The sequence below is a fragment of the Catharus ustulatus genome, chromosome 1, assembly GCF_009819885.2.
Source record: "Catharus ustulatus isolate bCatUst1 chromosome 1, bCatUst1.pri.v2, whole genome shotgun sequence".
Taxonomy (NCBI): Eukaryota; Metazoa; Chordata; class Aves; order Passeriformes; family Turdidae; genus Catharus; species Catharus ustulatus.
Genome location: NC_046221.1, coordinates 100,745,325 through 100,772,783, shown reverse-complemented (window position 1 = coordinate 100,772,783; position 27,459 = coordinate 100,745,325). Strand labels below are relative to the sequence as shown.

Genomic DNA, 27,459 nt, shown 5'->3' with positions numbered 1-27,459 from the left:
TTAAGGGAAAAAAGTTTCTGCAGAGAAGTGATTGCAGCCAGAGAAGAAAGGATTGAGAATACAAGAGGGAAACAGCCCTGCAGACACCAAGGTGAGTGATGGAGGGGGAGGAGGCTCCAGGAGCCAGAGCTGAGATTCTCCTGCAGCCCATGGTGATACAGGCTCTGCTTCTGCTGCCCATGGAGAACCAACATGTGATGAACTGTCCCCCTGCACCTCTGGGGTAAAGGAGGTTGAGAATTGGGAATTGAGTTAAGCCTGGGAAGGAGGCAGGGATGAGAGGAAGATGTTTCATAGATTTCTTTTATTTCTCGTTCTCATACTTTGATTTGATTGGTCATAAATTAATTTCTCCAAGTCGAGTCTCTTTTGCCCATGATGGTACCTGGTGAGTGACCTCTCCCTGCCCTTATCTGAGCCCATGAGTCTTTCATTGTATTTTCTCTCTCCTATCCAGGTGAGGAATGGTGTAATAGAGCAGTGCTGGTGGCCACTTGATGTCCAACCAGAGTCAATCCCTCATGTTGTTGCAACACTGCACAAACTTGACTCACTGTACAAAATGCTAAAATACTTGAAAGTGAAATATGTTCAATTATCATATTCTCAGAAAATCTTCTAGAGATGCTTCTGTGTTGGCTGTTGCTTGTAAGCCTGTGTGCCCCACAGTTGTCAGTCACAGTCCACTGGTCTGGACTGAAAGAGCTTTATCAAAGTTGAAGCATTGTTCATAAGCAATGTGTATGAATAGTATTTAAGGTAGGGTCCTTTGAAGGCTGCTGCTATTGTGAATACAAGTAAAAACACGCACAAAAATCCTGAATTCATTAATGTAAAGTCAAATCATTGGAGGACTGTTTCCTTGCTATTTTGGACAGAGTAAATTAATGGAATTGTAAATAAGACCTGTTAATCTAGGCAAAATTGTAGCCAATTCCTGAATTCCAAGATAGATGCAAAGATATGTGATAAAATTAAATATGATATTTCTGAAGTACTTAGTGGATTTAATGTTGGTATAGTGAATAGGGTAGTCACTGTTAGATTTGAGAATCAATGTTGTGTTGCCTTCGACTGTTTTAAATGCTTGTAGGTAGAATTTTGAGATTCTGCTGCTTAATTTCAAGAATACCTATTAAACGCTTCCTTAGAGTTGTAGAAAGCAGCAATACAACTAATTGCCAAAGTAGTACAATGGCTGCAAAAGACTTCTGAAAACTGGAATGCTATAAAATATCTATTTATTTTTTTAATAAATATGTCCTTGATAAGGTGTTGGTTTACACTATCTTGCTGTATTAGTGATGAGTTGACAACTTTTTCTTTTCTGTTATCAACTGTTTAGCAGTGTGTCATTAGAAACCTTTTAAAAATGTGGTAGTTACAGGTTGACTGGATTGAGTCTTGTCTACTTTTTGTATAAAAGCTGTAGTTCTAATTCTAACATGGGAGCTGCTAGGAGGCAATGGCCTTCAATTTTACTCTGTAGTTACCTCTACAATAGTTTTCAGGTTCTAGAAGCTGACATGCCAATATAATAACACTAAATAGAGTGGGAGAAAGTAACTTTTTGTTTCCAAATTCCTTTCTCTTAACCTCTTTACTATTTGAGTGAATAGCAACCAGTAAAAATTTGGGCAAAAGAGCTGCTATATCTGCAAATCCTTTGGAACATAGTACTCTTTAATTTGTGGAAATGCCAAAAGTTAAAAGCATCAGAAAAAAGAGAATTGGAAAGGGTTCCAGGCGTATCTCTTTACGTTTTTCTATTGTGTTGAACACTTATCTGCAGGACTGTAATTCAAAGCTGCAAGAATACAAAAGAAATTCAAAATACAGTAGAGTCTGCATGTCATTTTTAGGAACTGGTTGTCAAACAAAGAATTAATACAAAGAAAGCAAAAGACTTATTTCTGCACAGCTTTGAATCTTGTTAATATTTCCAAAATATCCTATAATATGTTGCTGACCATATCCTAAACTTTTGTACAAGGAGAGGCAGTGCTGCTTGTGATTATTTTAGGGCAGTTTTAATTCTGACCAGATGGGTTCAGGAATACAAATCAAGAAGGGGGAAGACTGCATCAGGAGCTGAGGCACACAGGGCTACCAATTCTGTTGCCTGGCAACAGAATTTCAGTATATAGTTGTGAATAAAGGTACCTTGAATGTGGACAGGCTTGGGAGGGACACAGGTAGAGAGCAAGTCTCTGAAATGAACTAAAGGGCTTCATGAGAGAGGTAAAAGTGAATGTATAAATACATGATCCTGGAGAATAGAGAGCCAGAATTCATTAGCTTCCATTCTTTAGTCTCCTAACGTTTCTTTGCACTGATCTGGAAATGATATTTGATGGAATTTGGCTGCTTATGAATTTAAAGTTTATAGAACTGCATTTAGTTTTTGGAAGCTTTCCTTGGAGCTGTCTGACACTCACAGATGAAATTTAAATACCTCTAGACCACTTCAGAAATGTTTAAGTTCATATGAGTTTTGAGGAAGGGATTTGAGAAATGGCATAATAAAATTTCGGTTTTAACTGCAGATAAGTTCATGCACTGACTGATTTAAAACAAAGAGATTAAAATGTAGCAAACACATCTGGGTGGGGTTTTTTTCCCATGGAAAATGGGAACATCAGATTAACTGAGTATTAAATAAATAGAAAACTATGCTGTCTTACATTGCCCACTATGTGAAAGTGTTCCTATAGGATATGACAGGTAATTGAGTCATCAACATAAATTATTAATAATTAAGGTGATACATTTCATTTTCTTAATGTGCTGTAGTTCCACATCTATCTGCGTGCAAATATGACACAGATTTACTGGGACACAGCAGTCACCTTGAAGCTGTGCTCAGTAGCTGCTGATTAGCATTATCTGTTCCAAATGTAAAGTAAGTTCAGCTTCTCTGACCTCATTAGAGGGAGCTGAGAGTGCCTGAGTAATAAATGCTCATCTAGCTTCTTCCAGTAATTTGATTTATACAGAAGAAAGTTTTAATGACACGTTCCTTGCCACTAATAGGCCAACAGTCCTTATGGATGTAGAAGAAAGATCCTGAATTTAATTAGACTTAACACTAAAAATTAAAAAGGAGGCTCAAGTAGGAAAATATTGTTTTTTTCACTAGCATAGTCTGTAATACAGCTGTCTTTTTGCCCACTTGTATTCATAGACATCAACACAGAAATAAGGCTAATGCATCCAGAAGCGCTTGATAATCTGTTTGTAAACTTGGATACATGCACCTGTTTGCTTTTGAATTTGAATTACTAGAGTCTATGCCCATCAAAATAATTATCATTCTGACATTATCAGTCTTATTTTCCATTGCTGAATAGAAATAATTTGGTTGATAAAATGACAAAGTGGTCTGTGAAGCTGAGAGGCTGGTTCTTTAAGTTTGGGTCTAAATCAAAAGTAGAGGAGGTGGTGAATTGAAATAGTGAAATATTCAGAAACTTGTTTGACTTATAATAGGACAAGATGGTACATTTTAAATTTGCACACTTTGCATAAGATTATAATGCAAAAATACAGATTGCAATCAGTCTGTTCCAAATATAATCTTATCTCTGTTGATAGAAATTAATGTCATTCTGAGTCCTTTAAACCTATCAAGTTAATCTAAAACTCAAAACTAACATACAGCAAAATGGTATAAAAGGTTCTTCTGTAGTCTGCGATTAGGGAGAATTGGTTACTTCAGGAAAGACAGGTGTATTGGCAAATGATGCACAAGTTTATAAGCTTGGTCTGTCACTCATTTTTCACAGATGTATCAATATTCAGAGTTTTCAAGATGGCAGAAACAAAGAGTGACTTAGATCTTACTATTAGCAAAGGAACACACCAAAAAGCGTGTTCCCCAACCCCCTTATTTCAGTAGTAGAAGTGTCACATGTCACATGGATTACATCCATTTATCCTTCAGTTTAAAGATCAAAAATTCTCTTTGTGTTTTTGCAGTGCTCTGAATTTGAGAGCTTGATCCTGCTAAATCTGTTAGTCGGTTTAGGGCCCAATTACTAGTCACAGCTACAAATGAAAACTTCAGATAAGATGACACCATGCTGAGATAATTCAAAAGCAATCAGTCACACTACTTCAGGCTTTTTTTTCCTTGAAATGTGGCTCTTTGAAAATTACTTATAAGGAAAGAAAAAACCCTGCACTTTTTTCTTTTTTTTCTCTTTCAGAGTTCACCCAAAGCCTCAACTGTATGAGATGCATTATCTTTATAATATCTCCACAGAGCATTTTCCTCCCTCCCAGGTAATATAGAGCAAGTCTAGGTAGATAAAAGACATGTTTACTTGTGGCTGGGAAGGATCTGACATCTCTGACACCTTTGTATTCAGCTGAGAACACTCACAAGGTACTAAATGGATGGTTTGGACTCTTTAAATTTATCATATTCCGGAGTTAGATTTTTCACTATGAGTTCTTCATGAAATTTCTGCTTTGGAAATGGACATATGTGGTGCCTCTAGCAATATTTTCAGTAATAGCTTTTCCTTTACCCTAGCAGTGAACGATTAGATAGGTGAAAGCAGACTTGCTGCCAGTGGAGAAACTGAGGCTGACATTATAAACACATTTGTAGTTCTCTAAATGTGACAGAAACTGGATCCATTTCATGATGGCATTATCTTCAGTCCCTTGTACTAAATTAGTGGTGTGGGGGGTTGTGTATGTTCCTCAGATGGCTTTTTGTTATGGGAATATTCCTGCCCAGCCAGTTTCCCTGTAGGTGCTAACATGAAAACAAAGTATCCTAAATTCTACAGCCTCAATGAGGAAAGGCACTGTGGGAAAGTAAGGGGACATCAGAATACTTTTTTTGGTTCCTGTGTGCTTTTCTGTAATCTAATATATTGATTTCTGGCATAAGAAATAAAAAGAAAAAAGGCTACTTTTTTTTTTTTTTTGGTATTCTAATTAGGAGGCATATCAATAGAACACAGCTATTGTGGGTTTTCCATATAGAGAAGAAATGAAAAAAAGGCTATGTCTACATTTAAAGTGTTTCTTTATGTGCAGTTTCTATGGAATTGCATGTCATAGATTGAGATTTACTGTTGAACTTAAAGATATTTTCCAACCTAAATGAGTGTGTGGTAACAGGATATCCAGCTCTACCACTGACTGTATCTGTCCAGCACAGGGGAAACAGCCAAAGAATACAGTGGAATTGCACAACTAAGTGAGAAACAGAAGCAGTGCGTGTGTCAGACTGGTGGGGTTTGTGATTAAGAGTCAGAGTTGGAAAACCTGTTTCTGTTTGTTTAGGCTGCCTAATAGCACCCTAGAACTAGGGAGGGCTTTGGATGATGATCAGTTTGGAATGAACCTCTGGAAGGTTTGGGGAGCTTGGGGCAGTGGCTGTAGCAATGCACTGGATATGGCTCCTTGCTCTCACCAGCTCTGCAAACCAAGACATCCAGCTGAGTACTGTCCTAAGGCTCAAACCAGCATGGTGTGCACAGCCCAGCGCCTTCTCTCCATAGTAGGTGATGATACCCTTGTATCAGGAAGGAATCTGACACAAAAAGTTGGAACTAAAGCCTGCTCATCTGGAGTGCCAAAATTCTCCTGACTCAAGCACGCACCCAGGCAATATGTATCCAAGATGCCATTCCCTCCCCAGCCTTCTCCTTCCCCATCTTGTAGGAAAGGGTATACATAGAGTGTTGCAAATGGGGAGATGATGCTTTTTTTTCCTGGTCAAGCTATGCTCTGCTTAAAGACTGGCTTCCAGGTATGAGGACAGGAGCACATGGTGGAACTGCTCATCAAACGGCTGTTTGTGTACATGACATTCCATAGCTAATGACTTAAATGCATTTTTAAACATTGTCATGGGAAAACTTCCTCTCTTTTTTTTTTTTTTTTTTTTTTCAGTTCACAGTAAAACTTAATTCCCTCTGAAGTTCAGTGAGTGAGGGGATACAAACTTTATGCATCTTCATGAACTATCTCAAGTATTTCAACGAAAGTTTCATAATTTAAATAAGGATTTAGGCACTCAGAGTGTGGGATTAATGGCTTACATCCAAACCAGTGATTTGCAGAACCGTCATTTTCTTAGATGTTAGGAGCTATTAAAAAAAATTACTTCTAAATGTTTGATTTTCTATAGTACTAAAAATGAAAAGCCATCATTGCCTTTTAAGCCATGTCAAAGCATATGCTACAGTTCTGTTAAAAGGCCTTTGAATATATGAGAAACTTCTCTACTTGAAAAGACTGTAACAAAGAGAGCAAAAATACTTGTCTGTAGGGAAAGAGTGGAAGAAGTACAGAACTACTTTCCAGATAAGTGGTTATTAAGGTTATAGTAACTCAGTTAAAAATCCTGATCTGCTAGTCATGCATCTGTCTTGGTTGTCGGCAGGCTCAGTGCCTGTGTGCAGGTGTTTAGTTAAGATGTCCAGATAAGAACCAGTTGTACTAACCAAATGGTCCAGTCTTGTAATTATCTCTTTCTGTTTTTGTTGAGGTGCTGTTGCGATTTTCACAAAAAGGCCCATGGCTGGCACAAGGAGCACTGTGTGAGTGGTGCAGAGCCCTGGTGCAATGGGCATTTCCTCTGCTGAGGAAGGTCCTTTACCCTTGTTATAGGTAGAGGCACTTTGCTAGAAGGGATGTGCTATGAAATAGCTCACACTCTTCCTTAAGGAGGTCACACTCACTAAAACTTTGCAATGGTAACATCTATTAGCAAGAGGCAATGTTACAGTGAGTGTGTGTATATATATTCATTTATATATAAACAGTGGGTTCTTTTATTTTTCAGATATTTAAGCTTAAAAAAGCTTATATTTAAGCTTAAAGGAGCTTGTGTTTGTTAAGAGAAGAATCTCAGTTTGCTTTGGCCTTCTCCCAAATACACTTCAATGACAGGGGGACTGCAATGGAAAAATACTCTAAGTATTTCTTGAGAGGCTGTGGCTCCTGGGACACCTAGCTGAGATGCAGAAGTCAGTGAAGTGTCAAACTGAGTTAACTTTGTGTTGTTCCAGATATGTGCCTTGAAGGATACCACCTCAGTGACTCGTGCCCTGACTCTGCCAGTTCCTGCACCTCACAGAAAGCTGGGAGGAGGCAGTGGGAAGAGCTGTGTAAGCAAAGTGCTGCATGGTTAGTGTCAGCTTTGAGAGCCTGAAAAGCCAGTTTCTGGTGTGTCTGGAAATGACTGAGTTACCAGCTGGATGAAAGCCTCACCTGCAACGAGGGCAATAATCATCCCTAAAGAACGTCAATGCTGTTTGGCTGAGAAAAGCTGTCTGAAGGATATTGAGATGGGAATAACCTCTTGCCATCAATTGGGATTAATATCTGAAAAAATTTTGCTTAATTATTAAGCCAAATGAATTTACAATGTTGCTTTTGGAAAAATAGGATGGCCTCCTATCTCAGCACTCAGCAGTGTACTGGAATTTGCACTGGACAAGAACTTGTTTGTTTATCTTATCACTTAAAAGCCTGCATACTTGGAGCTCTGGGTGCAGAGAATTGCAGAATGAGCCACCAAGTGGTGAGAGGGCTCTGTGTTATTGCTTTTCCTCCACACAGTACCTTAAATCTTTGTGACCTTGCTCCTGGAAACTGCTGAGCATCATTGCTCTGTACAGAGGACAGTCTGCAGCCACCTATCCTTGTGAAGCACCTTCTGCTTGGGCAAGGGGACCTTTTCTAAGTCAATCTCCTTCCACTGATGTACCCAGGTGTGATTATCAACTTCCAGGTAACAACTATGAAGTCAGGGTCTTGGGAATACTTTCCTCTCTACCAGCACAATCTCACTCCTCTGTTGACAAGCTCTCACAATGGACAGTGTTGCTTAACTTGTGTTTTGGTGTCAGTTGTGATTATCTTGAAGGATGGTGGCTGGGAAACTCTTCTAACTGCAGTGTGAAGTGGGAAGGAGCAAAGAGGTGTAAGGGCTTGCAGCTGCACAGGGAAGTAGAAATATCTGTAGGGGAGGGAGATTTGGGGAACTGTGTGAAAGGGCCTCTCCATTCCACACCAAAACTTCTGGGATGCAATGATAACTTGTATTAAGGGAGTATATTGAGAAATGAAACTAAGCTGCAATAATAACCACGTACCACTGGTTTTGACATGACAATACCATGCCTGCTTATTTTCAATACACTTTCAAGAAATGAAAAATAGCTGACTACTTGAACTAGATGAACTAGGGGTAGTTGCTTATAGAGGGACAGGTAGCACTGAAAACCATAATCATTTCTCTGACAGTGAAATATTGCTCTTAACAGCATATTTCTTACATATTTGTTCAATCGAACTTAGGATTGTAATTATTTAGTATATCCTTTTAATTAAGGTAACAGTTAAAGAATGCTAATTCTGCTGAAGTGCCAATGAAATGAAGGTATCATCATTTTGTTACCAAGTGAGTGTGCTACACTTTGCCCTGAGGTAGTAACAGAAACATCAAGTAGGAGATCATCTCTGCCCTGGACCGTTTACATTTTCAAGAGAAACAGATCCAGTGGTGCTTTCCCCCTCCCTTTATCCTGTTGTTTCAGTTCTGCTCTTATTTTCCTTTAATCAGTCTACTTCTTCATGTTTAAACACTTACTGTATCCCAAAGAGGATAGTCAACCAAACTATTTGAGTTGGTTCTTTCATTTGTTGTGGTTAATAAGTTACCATCAAAGAGTGTTTTTATTAAAGCGATAAACCTTTCTACATTTAAAAATCCTTCTAAACAATGTTGGCAATGTTTATGATATCCCATAAATGGAATAAGGACCATAACAAAATAAATCTCTTATATTGTGGACTTTAAACCTTGCTCCAAGTTATAGATTATAAAATAAGGGACAATTAGCAATGAAATACTAAGCTATAAAGTAATAATAGCTTTTTTTCCCCCATGGTGATACAGTTTCTCAGCAGAATTATGTGATAAATAGACAAATAGTTGAATGGATCTACTAGATACAGTAGATCTATTTTTAATCTCACTTGTACTGTTTTAAGTCAGGAATAACTCCTGTGTAAAACACTTAAAGCTGAGATAAATGAAGGCAGGATTCATGTAAAAGTAGAATTATTTTAAATAAATTAAACCAAACATTTAATTCCCCCCAAATTTTACATTGAGTTGTTGCACATTAAACAAGTGAACAACAAGTACTTAAAAAAAGGAAAGGTCTTTGTAAAGCTCTGAGACAGGACCTGGACCTCCCTTATTACCTTATTATGCTTATTACTGAATTTAACCATGTCTATAGAGGTTCTTTCGAAATGGGCAGAGGATTTTAAGGGTAGAAATGTGTATGCAGACAGAAACACCTAAAATTTACTGCAATTTCAGCAGTTCTCCCTTTTCTTATGGGAGATGTGGCAGCAAGAAGATGGTGAGGCTATCCACATCTAAGTACAAATACTGCACATCCCACAGTTATTTCCTACGAACCTTTCTGCCATGAAAAAAAACAAGAGCCAGCAGAGCTGTCTTTCCAGGAAGAATATTTTTATACCCATGTTTATCTGATTGCAAACCAATTAGCAGAAAATTTTCTTAGGTAAATAGTGAATTACTCCTCCTTACTGGGCACAAAGGGTAGTACTACTTCCTGGGAGAAGGGTTTTGCCTTAACAGAAATGCATCCTTTTCTTTTCCGCTTTTCAAGACAAAGCAAAATCCACCTCTTTTCTCTCAGTCCTCTAACATACTACTGTAAAGCAGCAATACTTATCAACAATGCTAAAGTACTTTTTGGCACTGGGATTCCTGTTGGGATACTGAACTTCCCAGAGGAAAAAGGAGATGGGAAAATTTCTCTCTACTTCATGTGTTATTGATTTGGCTATCCTGATTTGATTATTGTATGATAGAGAGGCAGAGAGCATCTAAATCCAAAATTAATCTAACTTAAATTCTTCAGTTAATGAAGAGATAAAGTTTTATCAGTAAAATTGAGATAAAATATTCCTGTTCTGCAGGTGAAAGAGGAGACCTTTCCAGTTCAGGCTCTCATCATCAGCAACAAAGGTAGCTGCGCAGATCACCTAGAGATAAGGACATTCTCTTAAAATATCATCTGTATTGCAGCAAAACACAACTGATAAACAGGGTCTCACTTTTTTCACTAAAGGGTTGGCTTGAGCATGGGCAGGGCTGGTCATTGCTGTTCTCCATTCAGGCAACTGATGCTGCAACACTTTTAGAGCTGACTGCTGGAAATAGCACTGGGTGTTGCAGTGTCACCTGTCAGCAAGTGCAGACCTTGCCTATGCTTCCCACCAGATATTTTCGTTGTTTCTGTACAGCTGGTTGATTTGAATGATACTTCTTTAGCAATCCTCAAATGCAGACAGGCACTGTGAGCTGGCATTAGTGCCCCTGCAGGTGTCTGGGTCCCTGCAGCTCCTGGTCATTACAACAGCAGCTGCACATGGTCAGGGCTGGGCTTGAGAACTGCCATGTGAAGAGCTGTCATCCTCCTCCTCCTCCAAGGGTCTCACTTAACTGGAGAGGTGACTAGCTTAATTGCCTGCTTCCACCAAAGGTATGCCACTTATCAATGGGTACTGTCAAAGGAAGTTAAAAAATAACCCTATTATCTCAGTTATCTTCCTTGATGGTGATTGCTTAGAGGAAATGTTCATTTCAGTGGAGACCACCATTGATTCAGTAAATTAGTTCCTACTGCCATAACCATCTTTATCTCCTTTCATGTCAAAAATACTTTATTTGCAAACCAGATGAGTCCTGACTGTTGTCCTCTGGGTGTTTGCAACCCAATGTTCAGTTTTCATTGGCACAATCCTCCCTGCACCCACCTAAATGCTGTGTAGCAGGGAAGGAAGCACATGAAGCACATGCTTCAGGACATACAAGGATGCCTTCAAAGCATACTCAGGAGCTATTTCTCAAATGTTCGCAAGTTTAGTTGATATTTTATCAAAGAAACATCCTAGTTAAAGAATCAACTTGGATTTCTTGTTAAATCACCACAGAAGAACACTAAGTTTTCTTTTAACAGTGCTTAACGACATGGGAGGAAGCGAGACAAAAAAAAATGTTCCTACTACTAAGGCACAAAGGAAGAGAAAGTGCTAAACTGACTGTCATGCATTATTTTTAAAAATAGACATATTACATTTTTCTATTGAGCAGCAACTGCTCCTTAAAATGACATCAAATAAAATGCACTTGACATTGAACACTGAAGTCTTTGTTTCATATCGCCCCCTAACTTTATCATTCTTTCAAATAATTTTTCCCTTCCCCATGGCATGAAGATATTTCAGCTTTGCCTGAAATCTTTCTACAGCTTTGTTAAACTGACTCCCTTTTTGACATGAGCTGTTCCAGTTGCAATCCAAATGCTCCTGAACAGCACTTTGTGTATTAGTAGTGCATTAACACGAATTTCCACCAGCTACTCCCCTCCCTCCCTCCCTCCTCCTACTACAGCAAAATATAGCTGTTACCTAATTTCTCGTTTGAATTATTAATATTTTGTGCACTCTGCTACTCGGTATCACCTCACATTCATTTTTCAAACTTTGTCACTGTTCCTTACTTTTGTTTATGAAAGAAAGTATTTTTGTGATATTCTATGACCTGTTTTAAAAATATCATAGAATAATTCCAAATTCCCCTAGGATATTTTGCTTGGTTGTGGTTTTTTTCCTTCACAGCATTTTAGCTTCCTTGTTTCATTTTCTTAAACAGTTAAATGCTAATGAAACATGACAAAGACATAAGTCTCTTGTCTGCATCTTTCCAGGTCATTTGCACGTAACTGAGACAAAAAGAGAAAGATACCAGCAGCACAGCACACATCCTGTGTAAAAGCAAGCAGCCCTTTTGTGCTTCTGACATTAAAAGGTATGTAGTTATTCAAGTCACCATAAGGTGACATATATATATATATATATATAAATATGCTAATTTATTTTGAGTACAAATGCATAGAATTCAGCAATATTAAAGATTTTAACAGAAGGAGGGCAAATCATATGTGATGGAGACACTGATATTTAAATCCATTGCATTAAATTGCATAGCAGCCATGTTCTGACCTCTGCTATGATCTTCCTTGTTCAAGCATGGCATAACCAAAAGATCAATTTTTTACATAAGTGAACCTGAAAAGCCTGCCTAGTTTTCTGCAGTAAGGTTAAATGAGGGTGCATTCAGTGGCCTCTATTGTAAATGTTTTCTAAATTGAGGTTTGGATATTACAAGGTAGAAAAATGAGTGAAATATGTGAGCAGCTGAGGCATCCAGACAGCTTTGTGGCAAATGGAGACAACGGCCCTGATGTTTCTCTAGGTGAAGAGCTGATTGAAATCCTGGGATCTCTTGACTGTGGCAAAACTAGGTTGCAGCCCCCCTTCAGATGAATGCTCCCTGTACCGCTCCTATTCCTATCACTTTCTTCTGGGGGTATAGTGCCTCGCACTTTTCCAGAGCCCCTTGCAAATGCACCCATCACGGTCCCATGTTCTCCTCAGCTCATGTGGGGACCAGCTCCCCTCTGTGAGACCCAGCTCCCAGATGGAATACACTTTATCACTCAAAAGGACCAGCCTCAAGGTAAACTTGCCTCTCCTGGGACACTGCTGGCTAAAGTGAGACTGAGCAACATCGCACAAGCTGAGCCATTGCCTGGTCCCCTGGAAGTGCACAGGGACAAAAGGAGAAACAAACAACATAAATGGTCTCTGTGCTCAGCTTTAACCTATTGCTGATCATCTCCAAGTACACTGAGTCCCTTTTCAACATGACCTGCAATGTCTTGGCTCAGATGCCCTCCTGTATCTACCCAGGCACCACCCCAGCAAGTGCCAGTGTCTTGTCTGTGCCAGGAAACTCAGGGTCCAGCTCACCAGGGTCCCATTACCACCACCCCAGTCTGGCACTCATGGTCTTCTCTGCCCTGTGCAGCCTGAGAAGTCCTCCTGACCATGCCTGTGGTCCACACTCCTACTTCCTACTGCCCTCTGTGGAATGGGCTTCAGTTGACAAATATTTGCAGCCACTTGCACAGTCCAAGGCTCAAAGAAATAACCAGACCGGGGTTTTTAAGTTTAGGGTGCTTGTTGAAGAATTCCTGTTCTTAAGCCTTACCTGCAGAAGCTCAATCCAAAGATCACTGTGACTTAAATTATCAAAACCTCATTCTCTACCATGTCTTTGTTGCTAGATCTCAGTAGCTGCTTTGTCTTGTCTGAAGTGTCCAGATTTTTCCATGCTTGCTTCAAAAATTCCTGTAATAATCACTCATTGCTGCTGTGACTGGTGATTAAAAGATTCGAAAGAGATTGTTGATTAGATCTACCTGTTGGAGATAGGGTTTACTGTTTTACAGAGAAAACATAGTGAAAAGAAAATGGTACTTTGACCATCAATTAAGGTCAGGGCTTAGTATTTAAAAAATATTTCTATATTTAAATAATATGGCTAAATTTAATCTCTTCATTCTAAAAATCACCTCCCAGTTTGTATTTTCTTGGCTTGGTTGACAAATCTTCTCCAAAACTGTGCTTTGCAGCTTTACTCTCCAGCAAAATCAGCATTTGGTCTCTTTCAAAACCAGTGTTCCCAGTGTCAAGAGATGTCAGGAACTAGACACTGGGAATTAAATCTACTGCCAGAAGCCTTCCCAAAGTGTCACTTCAGAAAATTAAGTAAACCTTGTAACCTTGCTTCCAAGGGAAGGTTGGAAAATGGGGCCCATCCTTCACACAGTCAGGATTTCCAGCCAGTGAACAATGTTTCCCCATCTTGTTCATCATGCTTGGGTTTTCAATCTTCCTTCTCTGCCAGAGAAACATAATTGAAATTATTAATATTACCATAGCCTATCACCTTAGCAATGCATCAAAATTAAGAAGTTATGGATGGACTTGCAACTATACCTTTTGTTACTATTATAGAATATCTTTAGAAAAGCACTGGGTTTTGACCTTGGAGTCCATCCTATCACAGCCTGATAGAGCAGCTGTTCTGAATTCAGCCCAACCAAGTATTCAGCCATTCAAGGATTACTCTGCTAATTCCAGTTCAAGACACTACAGCAACAACTTCAAGCAAACATGAAAGGAAAACAGGAGGAATAAAAGAAACACACTTTAAAATCTTACCATGTTAAAAAAAAAAAAAAAAAAAGAAAGAAATGGTAGAGGGTTTTGTAATAACTAAATTACTTCTGCACTTATCAGGTGTTTCAGTATTGTCACTCTTCTTAATCAACCACAAAAGCCATTTGTTTTCTAATATTGTCCAGTGTCAGACTTGTTTTCCCTTATTTATGAAAAATATGGAATGTGTGTCAGTGAATCCATTTTTCTGCCTCCTTCTGGCAGTCTGGAAAATCATGTCCTGGGGTGCAGCATCACCAGCTGGGCAAGGAAGGGGGATTGTCCTGCTCTGCTCTGCTCTGGGGCAATCTCACCTCAAGTGCTGGGGGCAGTTTTGGCACCACAGTATAAAAAAGACATTGAACTATCAGAGAGCATCCAAAGTAGGATTATGAAGATGGTGAAGGGCCTTGAGGGGAAGCCATGTGAGGAGCACCTGAGGTCACTTGGTCTGTTCAGCCGGGAGAAGAGAGGACTGAGGGGAGACTTCATTGTAGTCGACAACTTCCTCGTGAGGGGAAGAAAAGGGAGAGACACTGATCTCTTCTCTGTGATGACCAGGGACAGGACCTGAGGGAATGGCCTGAAGCTGTGTCAGGGGAGGTTTAGGTTGGATATCAGGAAAAGGTTCCTCACCCAGAGGGTGTTTGGGCACTGGAACAGAATCCCCAGGGAAGTGGTCACAGCACCAACCTGACAGAGCTTGAGGAGCTTTTGGACAATGCTCTCAGATGGGATTCTTGGAGTTGTGCTGCACAGGGCCAGGACTTGGACTCAATGATCTGTTTGGATCCCTTCCATTTCAGGATATTCTATGATTCTAGAAATGAAGAAAGTCCCCAATGCCTGTTGGTGTCTGCAAGTCTTGCCTCAGGGTTGTCTTCCCAGAACATACAATTTGATGCTTTTGTACTGAAAAACTGATGCAACAAATATTTCTTTAGAAAATGTTGCCCCTAAGTTAACCATAAAGCTGAATCTAAAGATGCTCACTCTGTGGTTATTTTTTCAATTTTTTCTTTCAGCAGCTTGACTATGAATCCATTGAAGTTTTTATGTGATAAAATGACTACACCTTCTCCTGGCTTGAGGAAAGTAAAGGAGACTTAAATAAGCTCAGCACTTTGTAAATGCCTCTGCTTTCTAGTGCTAAAAAGACATGCATATTTTAGGATGTCTGTAATGTTGAATTTTGTCCTTAATTTTCAGATAGCATCCATTTCAGCCCTGTGCTGTTCTCTAAGGCAGTAATGTCCTCCTCATCCTCTTCAGCATTGGAGATGGAGATCATCTTCCAATACATTGATGCACATCAAAGTGATTTCATCAAGGTAGGAGCTATATTGCAGTGGAATGATGAACACAGAGCTGGTGCCCCAGAGGCCTGGGCTCCTCTGGCAGGAGGATTGCCTGTCACAAAGGTGATGAGCAGGGTTCCAGGTCTGGCATCAGGAGTGCAGCATGTACTTCACACAGCAAGGCTGTAGGGGGACAGACTGCTGGGGACCCCTGGAGTGAAGGAGGGACTTGACTGGACTTCCACACAAAAAATGGTTTTAGGAATCCTTTGAGTGAGTTCACTAAACCAAAATGCACCTGCATGGGGCATGCAAGCCAGATAGAATGCTGTCTTTGCTTCAGAACTGATTGTTGTAGGTTTGCACTTTGCAAGGACAGGAGTCTTGGTCCTATGCTGGTTTGTCCTTTCATTTTTGTCAGCCCACTGTGAAAGGACAGAAACATAATTAGTCCAGTTAGTATCAGTTATACTGTGAATCTATGAGCACTTCTAAATGAATTCTCATAAGGATCACCAAGGTAAGTTGTGCATAATGCAATTTCTGTAATGCAAACTAGCCAGCATCTAGTCTAGCTCCTCTTCCACTGGATTTTAGATCCAGGGTTGACAATGTGAATGCCTAAGTGTGAGCACCCTCCCTCTTTAGAAAATCAGGAATCTCAACCCTGGGGAGACAGCTAAGTGATTCTTCTCTATCCTGAAACCTTAGAGCATCTGTGATAATGCTGTAATGGCACAGAAAGGAAACAATCTCCCAGTGTGAGATTTCTAATACTAGGGCCAAGGGTAACAATGTTCTGGATCAGCTAATTGCACATTTCTTCCTGTGCAGGATCTGAAGGAATGGGTGGCTGTGGAAAGTGATTCTATTCAACCACATCTGAGGAAAGAAGTAATGCGAATGATGACACTGGCAGCAGACAGACTTGCAGCACTGGGAGCCACTGTTAATTTAGTAAACTTGGGGTCACATCAGGTGATTCTTTGACATAAAACATCATATCTACACATGGGTCTACCTATTGCATTCATTGCTATATACTTGTATGTTATGACAATGTTATTTTTTGAAAGCCAGAAACAAATTTATCAGTAGTCCTGTACATGATACCTGCTGAAATCAGGTTTGAGAATGAGCATACCAGGAACCACACAGGCAATCCAAATGCAAATTGATGTTCTGTGCATAGGAGGGAGTTTGCTTTTAACTGGAGGGAAGCAGTTTGCAAAAGTAAAAGGACTGAGTTTTTTTACTGTGGCTTGTTTTTATATTTTTGTCTGTGATGAAGCATGAGAACTAATGCATCATTTGTCACTGAACTTTCTTTATGAGGAAGGTTGTTTTTACAGGGAAAATGTTGTCAGATTTAGGGTTAGCTACCTAGAGCATCATATTTGGTTTTCGGAGCTTCTGACAAACGATCCAAGCTATTTTCTTTCATTGCTGAAAAGCAACATGAAAGAATTAATCTCTGAGAAGCCTTGTTCTCTAATTTACTTACCTTACTGTAGCCATGGGCTCTTTTCTGCCCTGGGCTGTTAAATTCCTACTCTAACAGGAATTCAAAAAGTTCAGTAATAGTGATTCTCTTTTCTTTTCTCTGAGGCTTTCAGTGAGGATTCTGATTCTTAGCACAGGGACCCTGAAGTACAGCAACACTTTAACATTTCAGGTTGTGTCATTCGATAGTTGCGGAGAATGCAATTGGGCCACATGGAGCTCTATTCTGCATGGAGCCACATTAGAGGATTAGCCTTAACCTGTTTTTAAGAGTCTGAAATAGCTGCTGCCTCCTGCCAGCAACACTTTTTTCAGTTTCCATATTTGAGCTTACAAGCCTCCTGCCCTCTGTCTGTGGTGAAATCATACCCCAAACTAATTTGTGTGGCTTTTGACTATTCCAGTGGCACAATAGATTCCATAGCACAAGGTTACCTCTGTCTTCTCCAGTGCTGGGAAGTGAGAGATTAGTGAGGAGGGCATTTCTGACAGCAAAATGTTAGAAGAGTTCTACAAAGTTCAGCATTAAATAAACTGTTGAGGAGAAAGATCGTAGTTTCTCTGAATAGTTTAGAACCGGAGTCAGTCACATTTGTGCACCTAATCAAATCAAAGTCAATTGAGTGTAGATGTATTTTCAATACTGAGAATTCCAGATTGTTTTTGTACATTTCCAAATTTTGGAAAGTTTGGGTTTTTTAGTTGCCTTTTTTTAACCTTTCTTCACAGCTGCCTGATGGCCAAGTCCTCCCACTGCCTTCTGTGATTCTTGGGGAGCTGGGGAAGGATCCACAAAGCCCCACCGTATGTTTCTATGGTCATGTGGATGTGCAGCCTGCCAAGAAGGAAGATGGCTGGAACACTGACCCCTACACACTGACTGAAATCGATGGTGCGCATCTTTTCATAAGTTTTGTATCACTATTTGAATACATGACTGAGGCTCTGAGTGGGAGAAGAAGGGCTCCTGTATATTTAACCAAAGCATGAGGATTTCAGTGGAAATCTTTGGGACATGTCCAGCAGCTCTCAGGTTTGCTGGTTTTTCTGTGACTAGTGAGACCCATCAGTGACTGCCTAATATTTGGTGTGGAAAAGCAATGTGAGTATTGTAGAGTATTCAATAGAGAATCCATTTCTACTTAAGTCCTTACAGGATTTTTGCATCAACCATTATCCTCCCTTGCATCTCCTGCTCTTGCTTCATGCCACTTTTGTACTTCCACCTGCCATGCTGGAGCTAAGGAACATTTGTGGTGGAAGAATGTGAGGACCCCTTAATGTAATTATCATTCCAACACAGCTAACTGACAGGAGGAACAAAATTAATGGAGGGAGGGTCAGCAGATGAGTAAGACCTCAGAAATCCTGATTCCCAGGCTATAATCACTGAATTACCCATTCTCATTATCTGGGATCAATTCCCAACAGCCTTACTGGTATAATTCTTCTGCCTTATTCTGGTGTATATCCAGTGGGGACTGCTACAGAAGTTTATACACAGGCACAGATTTCAGTTTCATGTACAGTGATAACTGTACATGATGCACTGTTCAAAAAGAAATTACCTGCTTAGACTTGTAGCTTCATGTTTCTGCCATGGCATTTATCCGTAGGGTTTTTGCTGCTTGTTACCTGGTCTGAGTGTGTCCAGAAGCTGAATATTGTGCATGTCTTGTATGAACAAACAATTCCTGAGAAGAAAAGTGAAACTCAAAAATTGGCATGTAGCAGAAACCACAACATAATGCATATAAAATGAAGGAAGGAAGGAAAAAAGTGTACCAGTCCTTTGGGAAGCACCTGAACACTCATCACCTTATTTAAAATGAGTTAGTGAAATCCTGACACTTCTGACATGTCTTCCCTCCATCACTAAAGATTCTGTGGCAACTGGAATTTGCCAATTACATTGAAGTGATGAGGGACAATTAAAAGATTGCTTTAAAACCTTCCTCTTTTCTTTTTAAGGAAACCTCTATGGGCGTGGAGCAACAGACAATAAGGGACCTGTCCTGGCTTGGATAAATGCAGTGGAAACATTTAGGGCCTTGAAATTAGTAGGTATCAATAAGGAATCCTTTATTATTATTGATAATTTTATTATTTACTATTATTTGTTGTCATTATTTATTATATCTCTGGAGGGATGTATTTACATTCCTGAGTAAGATGATACTTCTCTGTCCCAACAGACTACATACAATTTGAAATATTAGCTATTTCAGATGAAACACTTAGGGCACTCATCTTATTCCAGTAAGAATTTGTCTTAGGGCATTTCTGTTTAGAACAGCCAGTCTGCAACGTAAATACAGTCTTGCTGCTATTGTCCTGCAGAGGAAATCCCACGGGGAAGCATTCAATATGTATTGCATACATTACACAGCTCTGATATCCTGTTCTCTTGAGAGGTTTTAAAATGGTAAAATAACAAACATTACAGAATGCTCATGAAGACTCATCTCTGCTGATACATACTGCTGATCTTTGGTTTTGTCTGCCTACAAGATACCTTCAATTTATGTGTCTGTGTGAAGAGAATAAGCATCTAAAAATTTTCATCCAGAATGGCCTGTTATGTCACCAACAGATTAGATTTATCAAAGCAAACACTTTGAATGGGTGCATTCACAAATACAGTCACTCAAAGTCTGACATATTTCTGAGGCCAGACATTTGCCTAAATTACTATAATGATCAATATAGTCATCTTCAAATTTAATAATTTTAGAACAGTTTTACCCCCAAAGTAAAGGTGAACCAAAATATATTTTAGGCTTGTAACTGGGTTAACTATCATCCTTTAAGGTGAATTTGCATGACATATTCTGTTAGTGTGTTGAGAAAGAGTTTTCTGTCTCCTATATGACATTATAGCACAAACTGAGAATTGTGTCTTGATTTTTTTAAAGTCTTCTTACAACCTTCTGGAAAACATGTTTTTCTTGCATCTATAGTACTGAATTGACCTTGGTCTCTCTTAAGCACTAGACAACACATACATTATTTGCCAAAACAGTGGTTGTTGTAAGTGGCTATGGTAATGGGTCTGACATCTTTCTAGTTTTTCAAATCACTAATAGCTATCTTGATATTTTAACAAGCAAGCAAAAAAGAATTTTTGTCATTTCGAGCCTCTGTCTAGAAAACAGCATAGACCATCAAACAATATTCATTAATGGTCCATGACGCAAGTTCATTTAATTTTACACATTCATTCTTGCCTTTAATCTGGGCATTGAATAAAAGAGAAAACATCTTAAAACCACTAATGAGAAAATGAATTGTAACAGGAAACGAAGTTGAAATTTATGTCCCCTACAGGATGTGTCAACATTTTCAATTCCCACTATTCCATAATGAAAATTCTCCTAATTACTCTTGGAAGTGTGTTCTTATCAACCAGCAGGGTTGCAAATTTATGAGTGCTAAAAAGACAATTACAGTAGAGTCACTGACAATGTTTTTATCACCATATAAGCTTGGTGATAGACAACATTGGGAAAACCATGGCCAGTGGCTCCCACATGGGCAGTAGCAGTGGAAATGTAAGAGGCAGGAAATTTTCTGTGAAAATGCAATTGCTATTATGCAGTTAGAATCTTCAAAGCAATTAGAATATTGAATAGCACCAGGAGAAGCCCATTTAATGAGACATTTCAGCAAGTTTTCTGAAAACACAAAGAAGGAAAAAAGGCATCACTTATTCTCCTTTAAAAATGAAAAGTAGGTAAAAACATGTGGAAAAGAAAGTTTTTCTGGGAACCTGTATGTATCTGTCACTGGCTTTTCTAATGTAGCAAGCTGTATATCCTACATACTCATCCCACATCTTTCTTAACCTAACACAATTTGTACAGCAAATCAGTCTACTCCTAATTTTAAACCCTTTTTGAAAAAAAAAAATAGAATGCTTGTTTCTTACTCAGATTTTTTACATTTTTATGTAGGCTATGCCAGTGAACTTCAAGTTTGTAATTGAAGGCATGGAAGAAGCAGGATCCTTGGGGCTAGAGAAACTACTTGAGGAAGAAAAACAGAGCTTCTTCTCTGATGTTGATTACATTGTAATTTCCGACAACTTGTGGCTCAGCAACAAGAAGCCTGCCCTTACCTACGGGAGTCGGGGAAATGCCTGCTTTTTTGTGGAGGTAAAGGACACAGGTTCACTAGAACTGAGCCTCTAATATACAGCTGCACTTACATCTGCATGCAGAGAAAACTGAAGGAAAGCTTAATATTTACAAGTACAAAACTTTCTTCTGCATCCCTTTTGGCTTCTGCAGATTTCTCTCCTCATTTCAGTTCAATTAGCCTTATTTACTTCCATTAACTTATCTTCAATCATTTCTTCCCTTGGTCCCTTTCCTGTCTCATTGCTGTCCTGCCACTCTTCCAGTCTCTTATCCTCCCCTCTGCACATCAACTCTGTTCTCGTGGACACCATCCCTATACCAGCCTCTCCAACTCTACAAAACCATAATTTCTGCTGCTCTTCCCTTTTGCAGCAGATACTGCTTAGTATAATCAATCAGCCTAAAGGGACTCAGTTTGGTTGGAGCTCTGGGTTTAAAAACCACACAAAATTTTTGTAACCATTGGCAGGAGCAAATAAAAGTTCACTGTAGCCAACATGCTGTATTTAGCCAGCAATGTGAGCTACTGTGAAATAAAGAGCAGAAATTTCTCATCTGGAAATGCTTCCTGATGAAGCATAAAAGAAATTCAGAGAGAAGATTAAAGAACTTGAGAACTAAAGAAAAATCTGCATTAACCTTTACGTCTGAAAAAGAATGATTTTTTTTTTTTACTGAAAGAGCCTTGGCAGCCTTGATTCAATTCTTCTAAGTCTTGGTTAAGAAAAATGATGCTATTAAAACATCAAAAATGATCTCTCCCTGCTAGTAGACAGTTAGCTGTAATGAGGTTTTGAGAACAATAAACAAGTTCTTTGCAGGAAAATATTTTATGATAAACTCAAGTATGAAAATGTGTCTGGAAAAAGAACCCATTTAATAACTCAAATGCCTCTATTCCAAAGACTTGTTATTCAAGAGACCTATAAATTTTTATTTGTTGCAATCTTGAATTAAGGTTGGACACATTTTTTTAATATCAAACAAGATTAATTTTTGCCATTTTTAAAGAAGATTTTGCATTAAATAAGAAGGTTAGACAGCTTGAAGAATTTATTCTCTGATGTTAGAAATAGTAATAATATGCAAATGTTTATTGTATGATGTCTTTAATCTTACTGAAGCAAAAGAGGGAGTGGAGAAGGACCCTTGCTCTCAAATATGAGTGCTACAGACAGCTGCATTTCTCTCTCTGGTGGTTGAGAACATCTTCTCTGCCAAAGCAGATTTTCCTGATATGATGTTTTCCCTTTAATAATTAGGAAAAAAAAAATTTACTGCTCATTTGTGATCTTGTTTAAAAAACTAGAACCAGCAGTCACTACAAACCTCCCAGAAGAATAAGGTAGTGAGTGTTTACATGTAAACAGTGGTTTTGGTACAGGTTGAATGTGGCAGCAAGGACCTTCACTCTGGAACTTCTGGAGGCATCATTTATGAGCCGCTGCTGGACCTGATAGCGCTGCTGGGTAAGAACACAAATCATTGCTGGGGAGCACTGCCCAACGATCAGCCTAGTGAAGGTCAGGGCCACATTTAATTGTTGTAAGGCAAGGCTAATTGAACAAAGATCCCCAGGTTTCCAGACCTCAGCTATGGTGGTGGCAGCTGAGTAAGGGAATGTCTCCAGTAGGGCCAGGACTTCAGACGTGTTGTGACTGACAAGCTGATGTCCGTCACACATCAATAAAGAACATCTACGGATTACAGGCAACTTTAATACATACACACATAGTGAAACCTGACCTTTTAATGCTGATTTGTATCCCAGTAGGATGATGTTTTCATATCAGAAGCTGGGCAGACACATCACACACCACACACAAACAGCAGCTCAATGGTTTTCTTAATAAATATGCAAATGTATCAAGTTAGGCATCCCAGCTTGACAGTTGTTATTGGTAAATAATTTGGTAAAGAGCTAGGTAGAAGGGAGAAGGTGTTATGATTGTCAAGGGGAAGAAATAGGCTTCACTTGTACTGATATCTGCATCTTATTTTGTAGACAGCCTTGTGGATTCCACAGGTCATATTCTGATCCCTGGAATCTATGACGGTGTGGCTGCCCTGATGGAGGAGGAGAGGAAATCATATGAATCGATTGAATTTGATCTAGAGGAACACAGAAATAACTGTGGTGTGAAAAAATTCCGCTATGGAACCAAGGTAACATAGAAACTGTATGAATACTCAGCAGAAAGAAATTAAATCACCTATTTGTAGCATTTATGCATAAAGCCAAACTGAAAGGTATTTTCAGACAATGGCCAGCTCAAAATAAAACAAAGGAGAACTGAGAAGTAAAAGGTAAACAAAATTAGTCTGCTGAAAATGTCAGGCACTGCATCTGGGGAAAGTGATCTGAAATACAAATAATCAACTAAAAGGAATAATACAAAACAGTATAACTCTCCCTTCCTTGCCTTCCCCTTCTTTCCCCCTAAGCCTAATCAGCCAAATAAAACATGCATAAAAATGCCTGCATTTAGGTTACATGGTAGGAAAGAAGTTGTATTCAGCTCTGAAAAAATGGGAGGCAGCTTTAGGCAGATGTGTTTCAAGTGGTTTTTATTTACATGAGTAATTTCATGATTACAAGCCGCACCTGATTATAAGCCGCACGTCCAGGTGTTGGCAACGTTTAGGTCTTTGTCCATGTATAAGCCGCACCGGAATATAAGCTGCGCTTTTGTTTGCAGGGAGGACCCACGTGCAACAAAGTAATGAATTAGTAACAGAATCACGGGATCTCTCGCCCTGGCCCGGTGCTGCCCCATGGTGCTGGTGGGAGGGAGGCATGGAGCCCACTTGCACCCATGGCGGCAGCGGGAGGGGGGTGTGGGGCTGGCAGGAGGGAGCCCCCTGCCTCCCCACCCCCAGCGCTGCCAGCACGGAGCCCGCCTCCACCCGCAGCTCAACAGAGTAACCAATTTGTTACAATCCCGCAATGCTGGGTTTTACTGGCAGGTGCTCAGCTCAGCACCCTGGCTGGCACTTCCGGGTTGGGAAATTTTGGAACTTTTTTCATATATTGGCCGCTCCTGAGTGTAAGCTGCATTTCCGGTTTGGGAGCAAAATTTTAGTCAAAATGGCACAGCTTATAATCGTGAAATTACTGTAATACAGATTTTAATGTCTGCCAAGCCTGCCATAAAAAGCATCCAAAACTGCAAGCCTCTCCTTACCAGCAATAAAAAATTATATCCTAAATAAAAAACCAGCAGGCAAGGGCGGGCTTGGAAAGATCACTCTGCACAAGAGTGGCAGCTGGGAGAAAGGAGTTGATCCATTTTTTTATCACTAACATAATTATTCTGGTGTAGATTCTGCTAACATGGATGCTTTTATTTCCATGAAAAAGCTTTCAAATTACCTAAAACTAGACTGTAAGAATCAGTAATAAAAAGTATAATGTAACCATACTGAGTTTTGATGTTTTACATATACGAGGATGAACCGATGTTAATTTTATGTGTAAATAAAAGTCTACTCTCGTAAAACTGAAGGAAAGCAGCAGCACCCTGAGGTTCTGGATGAAGATCAGTTTATAATTTATATATTTCTCCTATTTTCCTTAGAATAGTAATCGTAATATTTTGTTTCCCCCCTGCATCTTCTCCAGAAAAACTTGGTTGCTGAAAATCATATTTTTTATCATGTTCTTTAGTGTTCATTAGTAGAATTTCCTCACTGGTATCATCTGGGATGAATCTGGCTGCATGGTTTTTCCAGTGACAAGTTCTGGGATAAACGGCAGTCAGATCAGAAGTTGTTCTGATACTGCTTTGCACTAGGAAAATTTACTTCCAAGATTTTTAAAACAATGCTCTATTTTTCTTATTTTTTGTGAAAAACCTTTGCCATCCAAATCTTTCTATGACTGAATGTAGTAGTATTTTTTAAAAATTAAAATACATGTGCATGGGTTTAAATTAAAAATCAAATATCTTTAAAATATAGAGTTCTTCAAATACAAATTTTAGAATGGAAAAAGCTTGTTTATATCAATTGTGACTGGCTCCAGTGTCATCCCTTGCATTTTCAAAATTTTTTTTAAAGGAAGAAATACTTCTACACCTATGGCGTTACCCCTCTCTCTCTATTCATGGGATTGAAGGAGCTTTCCATGAACCAGGCATTAAAACAGTAATTCCAGCAAAAGTAACTGGCAAATTCTCAATCCGTCAGGTCCCCCACATGGACACTTCAGTTTTGAAAAAACAGGTAAGAGACAAATCTTTTCTTTGGCCACTGCTGTGCAAACTGAGTCACTCTTAGCACCTCACATATCTAGACTTGTAGTAAATTGAATGTTTTTAGCACTTGTTGTTTCCAATAGAGGTAGGAAAGTGAATATAAACTTGTGTTGCACAATGAAAGCTTTTTTGAAAAGTATTTTCCCTACAGGTGGTGGAACACTTGGAGGGTGTCTTTTCCAAGAGGAACAGTCCAAACCAACTGAAAGTGTCCATGCCTTTGGGTGCAGAGCCCTGGCTTGCTGATGTTAATAATCTACTATATAAAGCAGCAAGAAGGGCAATAAAAACAGGTGTGTTTCTTTTTTTTTTTTTTTTTCAGTTCTTAGTGTGTTTTCAGGTGTGCCGGGGCATTGTGCTCAACAATACAGCAAAACAGATTTCCCAATTCAGTGCTGCAGCCTCTTACCCTTATAAATCTTGTTGATTTTGATAGGACAACTCATCAGCATATTCCATACCTTGCTAAATTTTGATAGGTTTTATAGGAGTAGATAAAAGGCCTCATTTACTTTTTTTTGTATTGATAAGAAACCAAAGGTTTATAGAACCGAGCTGATTTGTGAAATCAATTTGCTATACGCTCAAACCCATTTATACTCAGAAGCTCTTAGTATCAGCTCTTTGCTTAAATGTATGATAGCAGAAAAAAAAGCACCTGGATTACACCTATTTATTAATTCATTTTCCCCATGTATTTCAGTTTTTGGAGAAGATCCAGATTTCATTCGTGATGGCTCAACAATTCCTGTTGCCAGAATGTTTCAGACTGTAACACAGAAAAGTGTGATGATGCTTCCGATTGGAGCGGCTGATGATGGGGAGCATTCCCAGAAAGAGAAAATAAGCAGGTTTCTTTCATTTCTCTTTCTCCTATTCGAGAAGGGGGAAGAACTGAAGACCCTTGAATGAGCATGTCCAGATGAGAAGTTTTGCTGTGCATTGGGCAGCCGAAAACTACTATCTTCTACTAGTTGCTCTGCTAAGCAGAGAGCAAAATTCCCAGTCTTTTGCATACCATTCTACACTTTTCACAAGGTGTCTAACCCAGCCTTTCAATTCATCACATTGGCAAATTTCATATCACTAGCAATGAAATTTGCCTCTGGTCTGAAAAATGATGGTGCAGATGGGCACTCTTCTGTCACAGCATCTATTTTGAAGTGTGCCAGTCACAGACACTCATGATTATGTAAGGATTTCAGTGGTTTTCAGTATAAATGGCTATAAAGATTGATTTATAGTCCAGGGGTCAAAACTAGCATAATTATACAAAAAAAACCCCTTAAACTTGTCACTGGTGCTCATTGTTGGAGGCACCATGATAAGCCACTATTCAGTGTGTTGCCCAAACACTTGTGCAGGCTCTGAGTCAATTCATTATGAACTCTGGAAAGAGGAGAATTCTACAGTAATTCTCAAATTAGTTTTTGTCTCCCCTTATTAAAGCCTCAACGCTGCTGACTACAGGTAATACCAATTTGGGGATGTAAAAAAAAAAAAAAAAAAAAAAAAAAAAAAAAAAAAAAAATCTGAAGTAAATATAGAGGAGTACCAAATTGAAGGATGTCTAGCATTTTTGTGCCCTGGGTACTTTTTGGGGGTTACCAGTCTTGCAAATTCCTCTGAAGACTCATAAAACTTCACTGGACTATGCTTCTAATTTTAAGAGCAGGACAGCCTGACAGGACTTCATTGTGTTTCTTTTCTTCTTCACAGACACAACTATATTGAAGGAACCAAATTGTTTGCAGCCTTTTTCCTGGAGATATCAAAGTTACATCGGAACTTATATGTAACTTCCCAAACAGAGACTATCAACTGACAGACCACATCAAGAAAATGAGCAAGGCACTTTGTTAAACTTTCTAACTTGTATAAAACATATAAATCATCTATTAAGTGGCTGTGAATTTGTGGGAAAAAAATAGCTGTGCTATTTTCTGGCATATTACTAAATGACATGCATTTGTGATATGGTCCGTCAAGTGATCTCACCCCTAATGCTATAACATAGGGTTAGGGATAATTCATTCTTGTTGAATGGAAAATGTTACATTTTAGTTTTAAACTTCAGGACAAAGGGAATTTATACATCCGTTTTATAAAAATTACTTT

At 39.1% G+C, this 27,459-nt stretch overlaps 1 protein-coding gene across 1 annotated transcript; it reads left to right on the top strand.

The window, feature by feature from the left end:
* The first annotated feature begins 66 nt into the window (after nt 1–66).
* On the top strand, nt 67–27,182 carry CNDP1 (carnosine dipeptidase 1). The gene is made up of 13 exons (XM_033070649.1): nt 67–91; nt 11,787–11,887; nt 15,355–15,476; nt 16,278–16,421; nt 17,676–17,838; nt 18,918–19,006; nt 20,900–21,100; nt 22,470–22,554; nt 23,091–23,251; nt 25,145–25,309; nt 25,493–25,634; nt 26,045–26,192; nt 27,061–27,182. The coding sequence occupies exons 3-13, from the start codon at nt 15,396–15,398 to the stop codon at nt 27,164–27,166; spliced, it is 1,485 nt and encodes a 494-aa protein (XP_032926540.1). The 5' UTR covers nt 67–91; nt 11,787–11,887; nt 15,355–15,395; the 3' UTR covers nt 27,167–27,182.
* The last annotated feature ends 277 nt before the right edge of the window (nt 27,183–27,459 follow it).